Source organism: Nymphaea colorata, chromosome 1, assembly GCF_008831285.2.
Source record: "Nymphaea colorata isolate Beijing-Zhang1983 chromosome 1, ASM883128v2, whole genome shotgun sequence".
Lineage (NCBI taxonomy): Eukaryota > Viridiplantae > Streptophyta > Magnoliopsida > Nymphaeales > Nymphaeaceae > Nymphaea > Nymphaea colorata.
Window position 1 is genome coordinate 31,018,108 of NC_045138.2, and position 19,131 is coordinate 31,037,238.

A 19,131-nucleotide genomic window follows, 5' to 3' on the forward strand; every position below is an offset into this window, starting at 1 on the left:
TTCGTTCAACCATTCACTGAAGATTGATTCGATTGATTTAATTACGAGCATATAACTTAGTATTTTCTAGGTTGATGCTATGATGATGTTATTTATTATTGATTATCTTAAACATATTCATTAATAAACATTAATTTGATTGGATTTCATTAAGAACAAAACATTTACGTAGACAATTTTAATATATATGCTTGCAATCTAATCAATAAAATCAATCTTAGTTAATAAATGTGTCTAAAATAATCGGGGGTGGAGGGGCCGTTGGAAGAAGCTGCCATCAACCTTCGTCTGCCACCCTGCATCCTGAGTTTCCAATGGTCATTGTCGCCACAAGTTTACCTTTGAAAGGTGACACCCAATTAGTCAAGCCCACGAGTTTCTTCAATCAACAAGGGAGTGTTGCATTAGTTTATGTATACTTCCACCATAAGGGTACAGAGAAGGAAAAAAACCTTGGGAGGCCATCAGAAACAATTTAAGAAAGAAAAATGTTGACGCGTTAAAATGAATGATGTATGAATGATGTGCTTGAGTCTTTAGCTGGAACAAGAGAGACCGTGTTGATAGAAGAACACTAGCGTTGCTTACCATTGAGTCTTTAACTTTTGAACGTTCAAATCCAAATTCTCTGAAATTTCTCATCCCTATGCCAGTTAGAGAAGTCCTTTGGACTTTAGAACTCTCTCCTACGATTTCTTATCTATTAGTTTTACTTTCCAAAGTAATCTCTGTCACACGTCCTCCCGACGCGTTTGTTTCTCTCTTTCCCTCCCTCTCTCTTTTATGTTATACTGCAACAGCATAAGTTGGGTGAGTTCCTCTTGTATGACGAGCTCTAGAACCAGATAAGCACTCCCACACACCAATTGCCATCAAATTACCCACACGTTAATGTGTAAGCTAAGCATTTGGTATCAAAGAAAAATACAAGTTTGTTGAGGTGGAAATCATAGGACTACAAGAGTACGTCGCATGGATTGGATTAAGCAGATATATTCAGCAACGCGCTGCTGGTTGAAGGATAGACGTTCACTTTCTTTGCTTTCCAAATTTCAAACTATCAAGTTTGTGCACTAAAGCTGTGCTGCTGTTGTTTCTTCAAGTATCTTGGGAAACATGCTTATCTCCTAAGCGTCTATCAAGCAAGCTTGACCACAGTTACACGGTCTACAGTGAAAAAGATGAACACTTCTGCCATTTTTTTGTGCATTTATTAAAACTCAATATTGTGACGAATCAAATGTGCTTTTATTCCTTAACATATACGAGGAAATGAGTACCCTAGGCTGCATATATTTTCCTATCAACGCTAGAAAAGTGGATGGAAGACTATTCCTACAATTAGCAGATACAAAGTACACTCTCATATAAGTGACTTTATGATCTGCTTAAGCAATTTGTTTTGAATTACCTACATCCAAGAGCTACTATCTTTTCTCAAAGTTGAAGGCCTTAGCTGCCAATGCAAAAACAGATGCAAATAGAATCGCAAATCCTACAACCATTATGGAAACCACATCCAAGAAGTCATGGCGGAATCCAAAATAGGCTCGGATGAATCCCTCCACTGTCACAGTTGTTGCTGCAGAGTTGGCCACTTCAAGATTTGACTTTACATCACCAAATTGTGAAGTAACTAACCCATTCAACGTCCAAGCAACAGGGCATGCCCAGTAGTACCATCTCCACCACACTGGCATACTCTGAAAAGGATATAAATATGTAAATTATTGGTGCCACTCTCAAAATCTCCGACAAGATATAACAGAGTAGATGATCACATACCGGACGTGCAATCACAAATCCAGAGAAGAGATTCCAAATTGCATAAAATGCAGAAGAGATGATGGCGGCGATGTGATGATTTGGAGTGACTGCAACTGCCATCATCCCATAGAATGTGAAGTATAGGAAGGTGAAGTACATGAAGAATATATACCAGAAGAACTTGGCAGCAGTCCACTCGAAGCCTATCATTGCATATACTATAACTCCATAGATCAAAGCCTGAATCAAGGCATATGGCAGTTCAATAGCAACCTGTGCACATGTAAACAACCTAATTAGCTCTTGAAAATTCAGGTCTTTAGACTAGTAACCACTCAGTTACGAATAAATCAAGGATAGCCAGACAATACAGAATGTTTTATTAATTGTTTGCGTGTAGAGACAATGTGCATTAGTAAGTATATTCACCATTGTGTAGCATACCTGACCAAATGCATATGGCAATTCAGAATACATTCCAGCAGCCCTTTCCCTATAGAAGACGGTTCTTCCAATAGCCACAACTGGCTGAACAGATGATGCATTGTTGATACCAATAAACAGAACAGCAGCATACATGGAGCCCATTGCATTGAACAAATCCTGTTGCTTACTCCTGTGAAAGATGTCAAAAAATGAGAATTCATATCCCCAGAATCTCTCTTTCCCTCCGTTCCTATATATATTTATGTATGTATAAATGTATACATATTGAAGCAATCCAGACCTTTTCATGCCAAGATTCCAGAAAATGGCCCCAAACATCAAGGCTGAAAAGGTTGTGAAGAAGAAACGTGTAGCTGTATATGAAGGGTTACGCCAGTAAGACCAGTGTTGTTTCCACAGGCATGCCATGCACTGAGTGATGAAGGACTGAGAGTGCTTTGTTGGAAAGTAAAGATCTTTAGAGCCAGGTGGAGGTGAAGTGAGCTCATTTATCAAAGCCCTATTTCTCCTGCAGCCATCAGCACATATAAATTATAAATTCATGAAAACCTTGGACAGGGGAACCAATGACTAAATATGATCCTACTTGTCTCTTCAACATGTTTCTTCATTACAGCAAAGTAATCCTGTCGTATGGAGATATTAAGAATAAAACTAGTTAAAATGTACTCACTGATACAGATCAGAGTTTCTGTAGATCTCAGCAAAGTCTACACCAAGAATGTCCTCTTGTGCCTCAGAGGTCACTTCTAGCATCCACGTTGCTGGATTGTACCTTTCTCTTATCCTGCTTACTCCTTCGATGCCCTACAGTGTATCATCACTTTACTTAACCTTGACACAAGCTCCAAACTAAACTTGCATGTGGAAAATAGCTTTTGTTACCTCAAAATAGGAAATTAGGTGACAAGATTTCTGGCCCAACGGCCCAACGTAGATCTCCTGTCCACCTCGCTTCATAAGGAAGAGCTGAAATGAAGAGAAAAAGTGATCCACAAAGAAGCAAGCAAAATACACCTAGTTGCATCATGTGACTAACAAGGAGAATCTCTACACATAATGCTTTAGCATCATTGTAAGTTTCAGTTGGTACACACTATGGTTATACAAAGTCATTTACCAACATCCTCACCTCATCAAATGCTTCAAATATGTCAATACTGGGTTGATGAATTGTGCAAACAACTGTCCTTCCAGTATCCACTGTATTTCTGACGGTTCTCATGACAATTGCTGCAGCTCTGGCATCGAGGCCAGAGGTTGGTTCGTCCATGAATATTATGGAGGGATTAGCAACTAGCTCCACTGCAATTGTCAATCGTTTACGTTGCTCAATTGAGAGCCCATTTACACCTGGTAACCCCACAAGGGATTCCCTTAATGATGTCAACTCCACAAGTTCCATGACCTCCTCAACAAATAGCTGCAGAGATTGATCCTTGCAATAAGAAAGCCTACCCTATGGATAGGTGCTGAGGAAGGGAAGACCATTCATTATAAATGTGATTCAGCACCAACCTTTCTCGTAGCAGAATTGACTTCAGGAGGTAAACGAAGCCAAGCAGAGTAGACAAGTGATTCATATACAGTGACATGGGGAGAATGGATGTCATTTTGCTCACAGTAACCCGAAACACGAGCAAAGGTTTCCTGTTTCTTCGGATAACCTGATATTTTGATGCTTCCAGTAGTATAGCCACCAGTCTTTCTTCCTGCTAACACATCCATTAAAGTAGTTTTGCCAGCTCCGCTTACACCCATCAAGGCCGTTAATGCTCCAGGTCTGAAAGTCCCACTTATACCCTTCAGCAGCTCTAATTTGTCCTCAGAAACACCTCGAGCTTTCATTTCCTAGAAAATTCAGATCACGTTTAGAAGGCAGATGCCTGATGATATGAAGAAGGGAGAGAGAGAGAGAGAGAGAGAGAGAGAGAGAGAGAGAGAGAGAGAGAACTTAATATTTTATGTTTACCTGTGGCATGTCCACTGAATATCTGATGTCTTCAAATGTTATGCATAGGGGTGTAAATGGAAGGACCATTCCTTTCTGTTGGCTATGGACACGTTCAGCAACTGATTCTGATTGAGCTGAAAGAGAGGCACAACAAATTTATATTTATTGCTAGGGTGATTCACATGATACAGTTAATAATAAGCATCTGGGGTTTGTCTGGTGAAATTACCTTCCGTAATCCTTCTTCCTCTTGAAGATAATTCTGATTTTACATTTTCGCCAGTCAAATTAGCATGTTTCTCCTTCAATGCCTCTTCAGATATAGCCTGTGATTTTCCAAAAGCTGCAAGTGCATAGCCACCATTTCACCAGTTTAGAGAATAACATTAAGACCACATACACCAACACAGATAGAATATAAGACTCACGTTGAAGATAAGCAAGTGCAGCACTGAAGAGCCCATTGAAGAGCAAAGTGTATCCAATCAGGGCACCAACTCCAATCCAGTACCAGTACCCTCGACCAAACATTCCATGTGCTTTCAGGACTGCTTCACCCAGTGACATAGTTGAATTCGGTATAACCTACAAAAAAAAAAAAAAAAAAATCAATGATAACCTATAATTTTGAATTCTGCATAATATCTTTCTAATTGGGGCCAAAACTTACTTGGTGCCAACTGTTCCCAAGGAATTCATTCACAGAAATGGCATTTTGTCCATACATAATTGGTGAAATCCAGTAGCCCCAGATGCACCAGCTCTTAATGTTATCTGTTGCACATGAAGAAGATACCTTCACCAACTTGGTCTAATGATAAGTTGTTTTATCATTCAACAAGAAAAGAAATGTTTAATTCCATAGTTTGAGGAACCAAAGAACACATAATCAGGTGAGCATACCCCGTGAGAGTATAAAGCCACCAAGAGCAATTATTACAAGCAATGCAAATGAACCAAATGTATTTGCAACAATGAGGTCCCGGCCCAAGGCAGCAATTAAACGGAAAAGGCCAGACGACATTTGGTTGATTCCTAGAAGCAGAAGCAATTGCCTGAACATCCTGTAAGTAGAGCATAGAATGATGATTTATATCAGTCAATTCCACAATTCAATTGCACAAGTTTTCCACTTCAACTTATTAATTACTAGTTATTTGGCTATTTCTATTTTTTCCATACTGTATCTTCTTGTATATATGAAGAAAACTTGTGATAGATCATGATACAACCACAATGATAGAAAAGCTTCAAATACTAACTAATAACTCACCTTCCAGCACTTGGATCAAAACCGACCACATAGTAAGTCAAAAACACCCATATAGAGGCCTCAGCAACTGATATTGGAATTTTAGTAATCCATGCGGGAATTGCATATGTCCATGCTGGATAGAAAAACAAGTCTCTTTGCTTGTAAAAAACAGGCAGTATTGCAATTGTCAAGGAGAGCTCCGCAAAACCATTGAACATGATTGTAATCAAACCAAAAAATAGTGCACCCAGATAAATCCCTCCATCATTGATTGTGTTCCGGTGCATCTTAGTACGTAGGAAGAGAGTCATCGTAATAAAAGCAAGGACTATAAGCTGTAAAAAAGAGAGAAAAAAGTACAATAAATAAGACATAAGCTATAAGACATACAATAATCTCAAAACTTCCTGAAGAACTGGGTGCCGATAGATGCAATACTCACTTGCATCATTTTAAAAATGTAGACAAAAGAGTTCCTTTTCATCAGCAGTAATTCCCTTGAAAAGGATGCTTTTAACAGCTCCAACTTGCTTACACCGTATTTGGAACCTGTTAATGCAGCAGGATGGTTTTTACTCTTGTCAAATGGTATAGAAAATTCTGCATATAATTGTTGTCCAATATGAAATGAATGAAACGCTTCTGCAAATTCCTTCACTGGTACAAATCTGTAGGTTTCTTCTTCATGTATCCAGTATTGCTTCTGGTCGTTTCGAGATGTCACCTGGTGAATGTGAAGTAGATTGAACCCTCAGAAATATATTAAACATGCAAAGAGACAAACTCATTAAAGCAGAAATTGATCTCACATGTGCATATTTTTGAATTACAATTTACAAAAACTCAATAGACTAAGAGCTTACCTCTTGTAGAAAATCTGCAATGCCCTTTCTCTCAGGACACCTGAAGCCCATAGATTCAAAGAACTCAAGTACATGCTCACGAGGACCATGGTATACAATATGACCATCAGAGAGAAGAATGATGTCGTCAAAAAGATCATAGGTCTCTGGTGCTGGTTGCAGCAAAGAAATGGCTACTGTGGCTCCAATAATATGGGTAAATTGTCTGACTGAATTCACAATTTTGTAAGTGGTGGAGCTATCTAAACCAGTTGATATCTCGTCCATAAAGAGAGCTCTAGCTGGTCCAACCAGCATTTCTCCTGGAAAAACAATCAAAATGAGTTAACATAAAAGCCCTGAACTGTATTGGATTGATCAAGGCTGAGTACTGGAGAAGTATGCTGAAATGTATTTTAAACTAGCATTATTTTCTCCACCTGTTGTGACCCGTTTCTTTTGTCCCCCTGAAATTCCTCTGAACATTTCATTTCCAACCATGGTGTCAGCACATATGTCTAGACCTAGAATCTGATATTGTAAGCAGGGTAAGATATTTGAGAAATATAGTTTGTCTTTCTGATAAAGGAAACAGAAACAACCGTTTGTTTTGCTCACCTTCAATATATAGTCTGTCACTGCACTAGCCTTCTGACCTTCCAGGGAGGAAGCCTAAAAGAGGTTAAACTGGAAATTCTTAATATTGAAACCTCAGTAAAATATTACCTTCCCTACTGTCTCCATTTAAACGTTCAAAATCACATGTTTTCTGACTACTGAAATAAAAATAAATAAATAAAAAATATAGAATGATGCCTCTGTGATGCCAGGTGAATCCCATGAAAGGAAAATGGAAAAAGAAGGGAGAAAAAAAGAGAATATATGCAATATCACTGTTTGCAAGAACGGGAAATAGGGGAAGGTAATCAAAGTCGTCTTCAAAGACACCATACATTTAAATAGAGATGGTGAGTATGTTAATATGCTACCTTCATGAAGACATCAAGATCAGATCCTGGCTTAATGTTGGCAGCCTTTTCCCTTCTAGACAACTCTTCCAGCAAATCTACCTCAACAAGAAAATGCAAAATATCACAAAAATATATGAGAACTTTTGCATATTACCACATGAAACTTAAAGTTTTACCATAACGTGAACCGACTCCCTGGCATCTTGCAGAGAAAGCTAACGTTTCCCTGACCGTCATTTCTCCTATATGAAGATCATGCTGGCTTATATATGCAGAGGTTCTCTGAGGAACAAATTCGTTCATTTCGTGCCCATTATAACTTATCCTTCCTGAAGTCTAATAATTCAGTAGAAGTGGATCCCCGTCAGTTTCAAGAAATGTTTTCACCAAAAGTGCAAAGTCTGGAAGCTTATGTTTCGCACCTTCAAACTCGAATCAAGCTTTCCAGCCAGGGCTAACAGCAAAGTGGTCTTCCCGGAACTTGGAGGGCCTAAAATGAGCGTCATCCTGCAAATTATGACCCGCCAAGTGAAATTATGTGAGTCAAGCCTTCTGAGAGTAAAAGGGGCAGAAAAAGATGGACGGCATCTTTTTTACCTTTTAGGCTTCACGATTCCACTGACGTTGTGAAGAATGGACAACGGCTTCTTCTTTTTTGGAAGAACATGGAGGAAGTTCAGGGTACCCTTTCCAATAAAAATTCAGCAAGTCACCAGCCTTTGAGTATCTCCATCAATGTTTCTTCTACATTGCAGAATAGAAAGTAACTGTACTTACCTCTAGCACATTGACAGCAGTATTCAGCAAAGTAGGCAGTCCTCTGCTGCCAACGTAGACCTCTGTATCAACATTTAAATTCTCGAACCGGACGTCGATCAGCGGGATATCGATTCCGACCCTACATCCCCCATAGAATCACAAGATCCAAAAGCAACCAATGAAAAACCAGGCCATGAAGAGAGCTCGCACATGAAGAGAAAATATTCAAAGAGAATTACCGATCTATTCGGTCCTTGAGCTGGAGAAGGAACTTCTCATTGTCTTCCTCAGCAACTCTGACGAGCCTATCCAGCAGGTTTTTTCTCTCAACGAAGCCGAGCTTGCGAACATCGACCTCAGCAAGATCACCTGCAACACCACTGAGAATCCCTTTCCTGATCCTGTCATAGGTGGGGAGCTTCTCAAGAGCTGCCCATCTGAGGGCCTCCTCATCATCTTCCCCTTCTCTTGAAGACCTTGAGAAGGCATCATTCCCACTGTTCCTCCAAATGGAGGAGGACCCATGTCTTCTGAAAGTCCCAACTCTGTAAATATCACCTCCTGTCTCCATATCTCTTGCTTACAAACAAGGCGCAATCTTAATGATAACGCCCATAAAATGACTCTGTTTCAAGGATGAAAAAACTCGTCCAAGAAAATAAAGAGTCATGAAATTGTGAAAAGAAATGAAGAAATCTCAAGTGTTGGCGAGGGAGATGCGGAGTTCAATTTAAAAGTTGGCAAGGGAGATGCAGAGTTCAATTTAAAAGTTGGCAGGGAGAGAGAAACAGGGTGGTGTTTCCCGGGAGATGGTGTGAACTAACGGCTCTTTTTCACATGGCGCAGGGGATGACACTGGATTCCTCCTACCATGACAGAGCAAACGGGTGTACAATTTGGAGGACAACGACTCTTGATTACAGCAATAAGAAGACGGAAACTGACAAATAGAGAGAAACTGCCAAACCAACAAAGAAAATGAATCAATCTGTATGAAATAAATCAAAGAAAAGATATTTTCCAAAAATGATTTGATGTAAATTGTCTAGTGAAACCTCACCCAACGATGATGGGGTGAGAGAGCATTGTCGTCAATGTACAATTCCATCTCCTGTTGCTGGCCTTCTAGTGCAGAGAGACGCCATCATCGTGGAGGTCCACTAATTGAAACCAATATTCGGAGCGCCAGAGGAGCTCTGGACTACTGTTTTTTATTAATCGGATGAGACAAGTGGCAGAGCCACGTTCCCCTTATGCGAGGCTGCATGCAATTGTTATCTTTAACGAGATTTTTAATCCGCCGGCGGTAGCCCACACTGTCGACTTGAGTAGTACTGTTGCATGCCAGTATGGCTCCAGCCTCTTATCGGAGCGGGGTTATACGCTCTAAGTGCAGGAAGATAGTATGCTAATGATGAAAATGCTTTTGAGCAGTATATATATATATATATATATATATATATATATATGTTAATGGTTATGACCAATATATACTTTTGATTAGCAAAGAAGGGTTTTAGTTCTATTTTTTTCGCTTATGTCGTTTATCTCATATGTTTTTCATTATCAAATACAAATGTTGGTATTTCATACTTATTATACCTATCATCATCTTATACAATAAACACATTGGTATGAAAAAAGGACATATGTATGAGATAAAAGACAAAGTTAGAACATTAAAGTAAATATACATATTGGTAGTATGATCTATTCTCAATATATACTCACAAGGATGTTGTACAAAACTCATTCTCACCTTTATGGCTATAACACGCAAAGTAGTCTGGCCATGTGAACCCCCTTAGAAAAAAATGCATGGTTTGTGTTTTAGCGTGACTTTAAGCGAATTTAAGTCCAAATTTTCTGTTGCGACTTGATCGTAGGGAAAAGTTGACCGCGTTTTCTTAGCTTTGTAGTTGATTTCCCACAAAAATGATGAGAAACAAAACTGTTCACTGCATTTTGAATGTTTTGAGATCTATCAGGACAATAATTGAAGATACATACCTTTGGTCTTCCCGGCTGTGATTATTTAGTTCATTGCTTACAAATTAATCAAATTTGTGGTCCATGGCAATTAATGGTACTGCTCAATTAAAATGACGGATGGTAAGATCAACAGTTTCTTGGCAATTTCCAACCTTTTCTAATGTGCATGACATGTCAGTTTATATTTGGTGGCATGAAATTTTAACATTTATTAAGCGAGTAGGAGAAGTATTTCATCTTACTACTCAAGAAAAAGGTCGAAGCTCCCATCATTTCCTATGAAATGTTAACACTTTAAAAAAAGGTAGAGATCTGAATTCAAATTGAACGTTCCTCTCATAACATATTATTTGGACTGATCAGATGTTCACAAATCCAAAATTCAAATGCAAATTAGAAGAAATGGGAGTTCACGATTTCCTTGTGTTTTCCATATGAGGATAACTTTTTATTAATGTAATGAAAAGAAGATGAAAGGAAGATGAAATTTACCGCTTCTAATACAAACCAAATGAAAAAAAAAAATCTAAAAGAGTTAGACTTGACCAAAAACATCTTGGATAACATTTGGAAGAAAAAGTTTTCAATGGGTAGCTTTTTCAATGAAAATGATTGATGCAACTATTGGTACTATATATACATGTATATAAAAAATTTGAAATTAGTCGGTTATTTTTATGATTAAATAATTATTTTTTACTTTGTGTTATTAAAAACTATTGTGAAAAGTGCTTTTTATTATTAAAATTTTTTTAATAACTGTTGACTTCAATCTCAAAGTTCCACTTTTCTTCGACTTTTTAAGCAATGCGAATTGATAGTTAACGATTAAATTACTTGCATAAACAATTTCAAATCATAAATTTCGACATGAATTTATCAAATCATTCACAAACACACATTCCATGAATAAAAAAATGTTCAAAGCAAAAGATCTTGTCGTTTCAAGTCAATTCTTTAAATTAATTTATATGATTCTTTTTCTTTCTATCCAATGCAACCTTTTTCGAGGAAGGCCCAAACCTTTATTTCATTGACAGCTCAAAGATCATCACACTCTCCAACGGTAAAGCCAACAAAGGATGGGAGCCCACTTCCGGTGGGTTTGCATCGGCGACATTACCAAGAGCCATGCCTTTTCTAATTTATTTAAAAAATATAATTATATATATATATATATATATATATATATATATATATTCACAACTTTTAATTGAGCCATCATAAAATTTTTTGAAAATTAATATTGGCCACAATAATTGTGACACTTATCCGTTCAGCTATTAATTTTTTTTAAAAAAAAAAATCCTGTCTCCGCCCCCCTCTGAAGCTCTCGTTAAAAAGCCGCCTCCAATAAAATGATTCTGCCTTGCCAAAAGTCATTCATACATATCATCCTCTTCTTCATGTTAGTCTCTATCATCTAGAAGGCCACATGGACCACAAACCCCTGGAGGGTCTTTGTTTGATATGCTGGCAATTGCCAAGCATGAACTTGCTCTACCTTTTGGTCTGAATTATTCCTTCAACTCAAATGTTCTCCAAATCCTTTAGAGTTTGGTAAACATGACCAACTTTTACTGGAAATTTGTTGGTTCCATGAATGATTATGTTTCTGAATTTTCTTAGGAATCCCGCTATTAAAGGTGGGACATATTTTCCCATAAACGACAACCAAAGTTGGTTACATGCACCAGCTGGAGTGTGAAATGACCAAAATATCCCTGATCCATCGAAGGAGAAATCCCTCCATAAGGACAGAAGATGGAAACGAAAAATATGAGATCCAGCATTTGGCCGTGTGTGAGCAATCATTGGTCAGATTTTACCAACATTGTGACGCGCCATTAGTTGCGGGGCTTTGTCCACCGCCGTGAAAAGGTAATTAAGTTGAATGAGTGGGTAAAATTAAGAAGGCCGGATGAAAAGACACAACATTGTCCAATGTCACTTTTTTAAACCTGGTTGATAAGACAATCGAATAGGCATGTCAATGGATCTGATTCAAATAATTAAGATATATTTTTTTTTTTACCTATGATCAATTCATATTCAAATGCAAATAACTAATACTCCATGCACTATTTCTATGCGAATCGATTTTTGAATTCACAATCCCAATCTGATTTGAATTTGAATTTGAATTTGAGTTTTAGATTTACAACTAAATCCAAGCCCAATTCTGATATGTTAAGAACTAACTTTTATAACTTGTATATATATATATTATATATAGAAAAATACTGGCTATACTGTTGCTTATTGTTATGTTGAATATTTATTTAAGACCAAAATAGAATATGGATCTCACTGGATATCATTTTTTAAATCTGAATCCAACCAAATTTTGTAATTGAACGTCAATTGTGACACCATAACGCACCAAAAAAAAATATCAATAAAAATAAGCAAGACATTTTTAAAGGTTTTGCTGATGTTTTTCCTGACGCATGTTTTTCAAACACCTATATTTTAGTGACGGAATTCAGCAATCTATGCTCGATATGTAGTTGAGTGCCATGTTAAAAAAAACGGTTGTATCATATTGCAAGAAGAGAGAGGAAAACAACAACAACAACAACAATAGTAATAATAATAATAATAAAACATCTGTTCTGGAACGTCCTCACTTCACGTGTTTGAGTGGTTTTATTTCTCTTTTATTGTCCCACATTTATCGATCACAAAATAGAATTTTTCTTTCTTTTTTCATTAATTTGTGGTGTCTTCAAAGGAAACACCTGGTCCTGAAGCCTCTTGATAACAGTTTCTTTCATGCTGATGATGTGGGAGATCACGAGCTTCTTGTTTTCTATAAATGGAGACAACTCAATTATAATTCTATGGAAAAAAAAAATGTCCAGAAAACTGAAGCCCCAAGGCGTTGACATTTTTCTACATAGTCTCTTTCTTGAGTAGATAAAATATAAGAAAGTAGAAATCATATGTAGAAATCATATACACATCCCGACATCGAAAGCATGCATGATAAATTGAAAATGTGAGGGATTTGACTCTTTTGTTGCCTGGTATGATGAAATACTCGTCTTGATAAAAACTTGTTTGTTGCATATTTATTGAAAAAATTTTCCATTACTTTTTCAGGGAATTCTTGCTTCTGCCTAAAGGATTAGGCATGTTTTTTTTCTTTCTCTCTCTCTAATTTTGTGAAATATACTTGAAAAGATTATCTGATTACTCTTAAAGCAAAACAATTAAAAATAAGAAAGGCTTAAACGTGATGGGAAATAATTAAAAGATTACCTGTCGCATACTGTTCTATTTGAATCCAATTTCTATCTTGCCCAAAAAAAGAAAAACTTGTATGCATTTTGTTCAAAAAAATAGAACAGATATTAAATATTTGAATATTAATTAACAGAAAAAGGCAGAGATTTAAAAAAAAAAACAAAAAACAAAAACAAAACAAGAGAAAAGCCAAGAAGGCTCTAGGAAGATGCTGGAGCCTCCAACATGTGGTAATTGTAGATTTCCCATTGCTCCTGGGAAAATCTACTTTTCCATCCCCACTTTTGAAAATGACCCCCACCTTTCGAGCTCCTTTGAAACCACCAAAATTTTTTACTAACGTTTTCCAAATTTTCATCCGTCCACAAGATCTCGCCTTGAGATAGCAAGTTTATCCACGACGTCGGCAGCAGGGGTGGAGCTAGGATTTTTTTTAAGGTCGAGTCAAACTGTCTGCGGGTCGGGCCAAGAGGAGCGATGGGTAGGACCAAATTAAAAAAAGTAGGATTGAACAGCTGCACATATAAAGACTCCCAGATTTTAGATCCAAAGTAGTCAAACGCCCTGTAAAGTGAAGCGGGTCATGAAATATGCCGAAATTTCATATACAGTATGGTTAAGGACGAAAATGTTCTTAGTTGATGGAAAAAGAAAACTTTTGGAAAGAAAACCGAAAAAAGTGAAAAAACTAAAAAAGACATTTTTTAAAGATAATTGCCCAAATATGTCTAATTCTTTACCCATTTTCTTTTGGCATATATGTGTTGCTTGTATGAAGTGGTGCACGCAACTCACTCGCCCTTACCCCCGTAAGGTTGTTGCCAAAAACAGAACAAGGCAAGAGAACTCTTACGTTTCAGCTGTTTGTTCTAAGGAGAGAGATTTTTAGAATGTGGATTCCAATGTAGGGAAGAAAGGATTTTTTTTTTTTGTGGGTGTCAACCCGAGGCTAAGCCAGGATTTTTTTGTCGAGGGGCGGTTGAGTCGCCAACCCATGTCTGATGTGGGCACCCCATGTGGCTAGATATGGGTTCGGTTCGATTAGATTTTTTATGCAGGTGCGGGAGAGAAAAATGGCTCCACGTCACTTAAAATGGCGCATATAACCAGGTCCGGCCAAAATCACGTATTCAGTGTGGTCTACATGAGGGTGAGGGAGGAACGGCAAAATCAGAGAAAGATTTTCCCAGGAATGTGGACAGCAAACATGTATGCACTTGGCCAGGTTTCCCTTCCCAAGTCCTTTCCCTGCTTTTCCTACCAAGCCAATTTCCATCAAACAATACTACCGATGTTGGGAAATGTGGAGAACTAACTGATAGGCCTTTAGCCATTAAACAACTGAAATTTGCATAAGCTCGGAGTAGTTAATTATAATCAACAAAAACAGGAAATTAAGGCAAAAAAAAGGAACCCCCTCTCCCTGATTATAACCATGTGTCAATTAATTCAGACGTCTGATCATGCATGCGTATGGGATGTATGATATATATATATATATATTTTTTTTAGTTCATGTAGAAGGGAAAATAAAATATAATATAAGCATGTACCCCTTTTAGTCAATAATAAGCATGCAAAGGAGTTTGTGCATTTTAAGATAGTAGTACCGTTATGAAAATTATTTAGTCAAATTATTTTAGCTATTTTTATGCATTTTCTTCAAAAATAAATATAATAATCTTATTTTTTGCGGCTTCAATGGCGACATCCGATTCTTATAACAATGGTTTACTAAGTCACAGTCACGCCCCATGTCTGAATTAGGTGGTAAATCCTTCAATTATGGATAATATTGTCACTGCCAACACAAACTAGAGCACCTTCCATTCAATTTTTCCTTCTAATACTTCCTTAATTTGTTTAGGATGAGTAGCTTGAGCTACACATATTTTTTCTTTAACGTTTACACGGAGATAACTACTTAAAACCTCCACATTGTTTTCAAGGTTCTTAAACATATTGAACATAAAGTATATTTATTGAACATAAAGTATATCTTTCAACTCGGCTGCTGCATTTGCCCACAACCCAGAAAAGTAACGCACCCATAATGTGATAGTGACCATGAGATTTGAACATTAGACCCCGTGAGTATGAGTCACCTGTCACCCGATTGTGTTAAGCTCCTTGAAGCAAGCTAAGCACATTTTACTATCGCAACATTAAGGTCGCCTTGATATTCAATTATTGGCTTCCCCAATTTAGGAAAATTTTCAAAAACATACTCAAAGAATTAGCAACAAGGAAAAAGTACACCTAAATTTCCTGTATTATGGACAGCACATTAAAATTTTATTTATGGTTAGTTCCAAAGCACCCTAAGTCACCTAACATGGTTATACGTGTCATACTTATGCATGAATTTTCATGTGTCAATATGGTTAATGAACAAAATACCCTTATTTCACGCTGAAAAAAGAAATTTTTGTAAGGACAAAAATAGAAATAAAAAAAGGTAAAGAGACTATAGAAAACTCTTCTTTTTAACAAATTATCAAAATGTTATTCCCTTCTTTATTGTGTACCATGTGCACACCGCACGCAACTTTCTCTCATAAATCGCACCAGGCCTTACAATGAATAGAGAACAAGAACAACATCAAATGCTGGTGCAATGTGAGAAATAGACAAACTGAACTGGTTGTGTATCTAGGAATCCATCCAAACCTTCAGTCAAGATGGCTCCTCCCCCCAGCTATGCTTCCAAGGCGTGCAGCCAATTAGGCTGGTTTGAAATCACAAAGATCTTATCACCAAACCATTAGGTCTACACTTTCTTTACCCCATCAGCCACCACAGTGTCACCTAGGTTCTGTTTGATGGCATGAAAGAATTTAACGTGGTAAATTTACCATGAAAAAAAATGTTGGAAACAAATACAAGATGAATAATATCTATCAAGGGACCCTGAAATCTGAGGTCAGTCAACTCCAGCTCTAAGCAGCAAATTCTTAAAAGTTGGAAGCCGAATAATATCGGAATTAAGAACTTCTTTCCATACTAAGGGGATGTTTGATAGGGTCAGAATTGTGGAATTCTAGAATTAAAATTTTCATTTTTTTTATGACATTGGAATTGTGTTATCAAACAAAGAATTTTGATAAATTATAAGATCATCCTGGCTGTTTGACCCTAGAAGGAATCCCTCTTCCTCCAACTACTGAGCCAACTCTTCCCTTAAACATCTATCGACATCTAAAGCACTTGAAATCTCTCTCTCCACTCCTGATTTTTTATGGTTAGTTTAAAGAAGACACTAGTATATAAATAAGTTCATTTTTGTCGAGTCACATGCAGTTGAACACGTGAAAATTTATTGTTTTATCTTTTAAAAAATGAAAAGATAGCTATAATTATCTTCATGAATGCAAATATTTAATTTTGCAGCGCTTATAAAAAGACCATCAATTCTAAATATTAATAGAAGGAAGCTCACTGCTCTGGATATAGTTAAAATACATGCGCAAATATTAAGGTTTATATTAAAATGTGCAAATATAAGCTAATGAATATGAAAATTATTTCGCAATGATGACCCCCCCAAGTATATATTATTAAAGAAGTCAATACAAACTAACTTCGACCAAGTTCATCCGATGTAATATTCTTTATGTACTTCACCTTCGTGCACAACACACACCCATGAGATGGCGACAGTCTCGTGACTCCCAAGTTCTTCTTCTTCATGGCTAACTCTCATGATTCCATGCCCGCCATATTTTGATGTTCTCTGCTTTCGTGCTACTGAATGTTGAAGAATAACCCTTTTGTTAGATCATTTGTTCTTAATTTTACTTTTCAGAGAATCTCAGTGTGGTGGAGATGGCACTGTATGTACACAGCCAGCTACCATCACGCTCTTCCACAGCTAATTAATTAGGACATCACGCAGAAATCAGACGATATCAAGCCGTATCATAAAAGTGGCAGCAATTGCAAGGCGACAAAGGAAAAGTTTAGTCGAATAATTTAGCATTATTGACTTGAGTGACCTTCCATGGATCTAACTTTTAACTGGGATATTCAAAGCAATCACAAGTGAAATGCCATGTTCAATCCTTTTTATTTGCTTATTTGTATTTTTCAACATGGCATCATGTCAAGCTGCTCGCTGAAATCAAAACATGCAGATGACCAAAAAGATCACTGTCTTCTTCACCAAAGCGAGGACTCAGTCCAATTTTAAACAAAATCTTGCAAACCTGACTGTTCGCAAAGCAATCGCTCAATCCACTAAGACTCCTTAGTGCAGGAAATAAGACCAGCAGCCCACAAATTAATAGCCGGAAATCAGTGAGCATCTGTGGAGAACAGATGCAACTTAAATGAAGTAAGGATTATATATATAGTGGAAAAGGGGTGAACAACCATATATATAGATATTGCATCTCTCAAGACCCTGTAGAAAATCATTGAGAGCTAACGAATGCGACCTATATGCCAATCTGACCCTTGTTTCTTGGCCGCCTCAAAACCGTGTAGTGGCCGGCCCATGTGGCGAAGGCCGCCTGTTCTCCCGCAACTGTGCACACCAGCCTGTGTGCAAGTCCTTCCCTTCAAACACGCCGACTTCTTCTCCAGCATGCCGACGCTATTGCCGCTGCTACTCCTCTGGCCGTTCTTTTGCTTGGATTTGGTCGTGCTGGTCGGATAGAACAACGGCACGGGTATTAACTCTAGGCCCATGAGTTTAGGGATTATGCCCGGCTTGCACCAGGCCACGGTTTGACCGCCCAGAGTCGCCGGCAGCACACAACCGCTCCTGTTCTTGCCGGTGCCCGTCTCCAGACCGAAGCGAGTATCCGTCTGCTTGCCGGAGATTAATTTGGCGGAGACCAGACGGTTCTGGAAAGACGACCGGTACAAGGAGTCCCTGCCGTCCAGGGAGAAGCGGGGATATTGGTTGAGTGCGTTCCTGGCGGACTTCAGTATGTCCGAGTTGTTCACGCACGACATTCTTCTCCTGATGGTCGTCGCCCGTGCCTCCTCCTCCTCCTCTTCATCCTCCTCCTCCGGTAAGCCTATCAACCGTCCCGGCCACCTCCTCTGGGCCAGCTTGGCCCTCCTCGCCGCCGCCTCCTCCATATCTAGCCTCGCTACCATCTCCTCCAAAGTTGGTGCCGGCGCCGTCAGATGATCGTGAAGGGTGGTCATGTCCTCGATGCAAGACGACGACCACAGCGACGGTGTCTGCAGCATGCAGGAAGATCCTCCGTCTCCGGTGGTCGCGATGAGGTGATCTGGTTTCCCCTGCTTAAGCGTGGATGTCGATGCAACGCCATTGCAGAAGTTTCTGAATCCCTTCTTCATCTCTTGCTGCGCACTGCAGAGTTATGGGGATAAATTAAGTTCCTCTGCAACCACAGCCATAGAAAAGGGAAAGCAATTCAACTTCAAGGAGCGCAAATAGCTCATGCAGAGATCCATTAAATTGTGAATGAAGTGAGTAATATACAGCGGTGGAGATCATGAATGAAGGTGGCTCTTCCTTTCTTAATGCGCCTCACGTGAAAGGAGAAATCTCTCTCACATGCTTCCCACTGAGAGGTGCCAAATTTATAAAGGTCCGTGGTGTGAGACTCGTTTAAACGGTGTAAAATGAACTTAAGATATCCTGATGAGGTACTTTATGTGCATACAACAAGGATAATGTTTTCTCTACGATATACATGGGTTTTTTTTTTTTCTTTTTTTATTTAGAAAAAAAACACTAAAAAAATAAAACAAACGTATAAAAATAAAAAAAATAAAAACGTTGGTTATAAATTATATTCATCAAATAAAACATGAACACATAATTTGGCATTACAAAATGCAGTTGTACCTTCTCTTTTTTAGTATGTCAAGATGACCTAGTTTGAGGGCTTTAAATTCCTCTAATTCGATGTCTTA

The 19,131-nt window shown here is 38.1% G+C and overlaps 2 protein-coding genes across 2 annotated transcripts; both read right to left on the reverse strand.

Moving 5' to 3' along the window:
* Positions 1-1,173: 1,173 nt before the first annotated feature.
* On the reverse strand, positions 1,174-8,951 carry LOC116246413 (pleiotropic drug resistance protein 1-like). Its single transcript, XM_031618281.2, has 24 exons — positions 8,235-8,951; positions 8,014-8,134; positions 7,834-7,922; positions 7,659-7,743; positions 7,413-7,572; positions 7,255-7,331; positions 6,884-6,937; positions 6,706-6,796; positions 6,287-6,588; positions 5,866-6,147; positions 5,442-5,758; positions 5,072-5,232; positions 4,839-4,942; positions 4,597-4,753; positions 4,398-4,511; positions 4,187-4,302; positions 3,733-4,065; positions 3,347-3,637; positions 3,100-3,183; positions 2,888-3,021; positions 2,495-2,722; positions 2,212-2,383; positions 1,786-2,040; positions 1,174-1,703 (listed from the first exon to the last, which is right to left on the reverse strand). Exons 1-24 carry the CDS (start codon positions 8,564-8,566, stop codon positions 1,428-1,430), a joined length of 4,335 nt encoding a protein of 1,444 aa, XP_031474141.1. The 5' UTR covers positions 8,567-8,951; the 3' UTR covers positions 1,174-1,427.
* An 8,568-nt stretch (positions 8,952-17,519) lies between these two features.
* On the reverse strand, positions 17,520-18,641 carry LOC116245697 (uncharacterized). Its single transcript, XM_031617207.2, has one exon. It carries the CDS (start codon positions 18,547-18,549, stop codon positions 17,659-17,661), a length of 891 nt encoding a protein of 296 aa, XP_031473067.1. The 5' UTR covers positions 18,550-18,641; the 3' UTR covers positions 17,520-17,658.
* Positions 18,642-19,131: the final 490 nt, after the last annotated feature.

Coding starts and splice junctions, on each gene's coding strand:
- LOC116246413 (XM_031618281.2), bottom strand. CDS start 8,566: ATGGAGACAGGAGGTGATATTTACAGAGTTGGGACTTTCAGAAGACAT. Junction 7,744..7,833: donor GGAATCGTGAAGCCTAAAAG/GTAAAAAAGATG, acceptor CATAATTTGCAG/GATGACGCTCATTTTAGGCC. Junction 4,303..4,397: donor AGGAAGAAGGATTACGGAAG/GTAATTTCACCA, acceptor CCTCTCTTTCAG/CTCAATCAGAATCAGTTGCT.
- LOC116245697 (XM_031617207.2), bottom strand. CDS start 18,549: ATGAAGAAGGGATTCAGAAACTTCTGCAATGGCGTTGCATCGACATCC.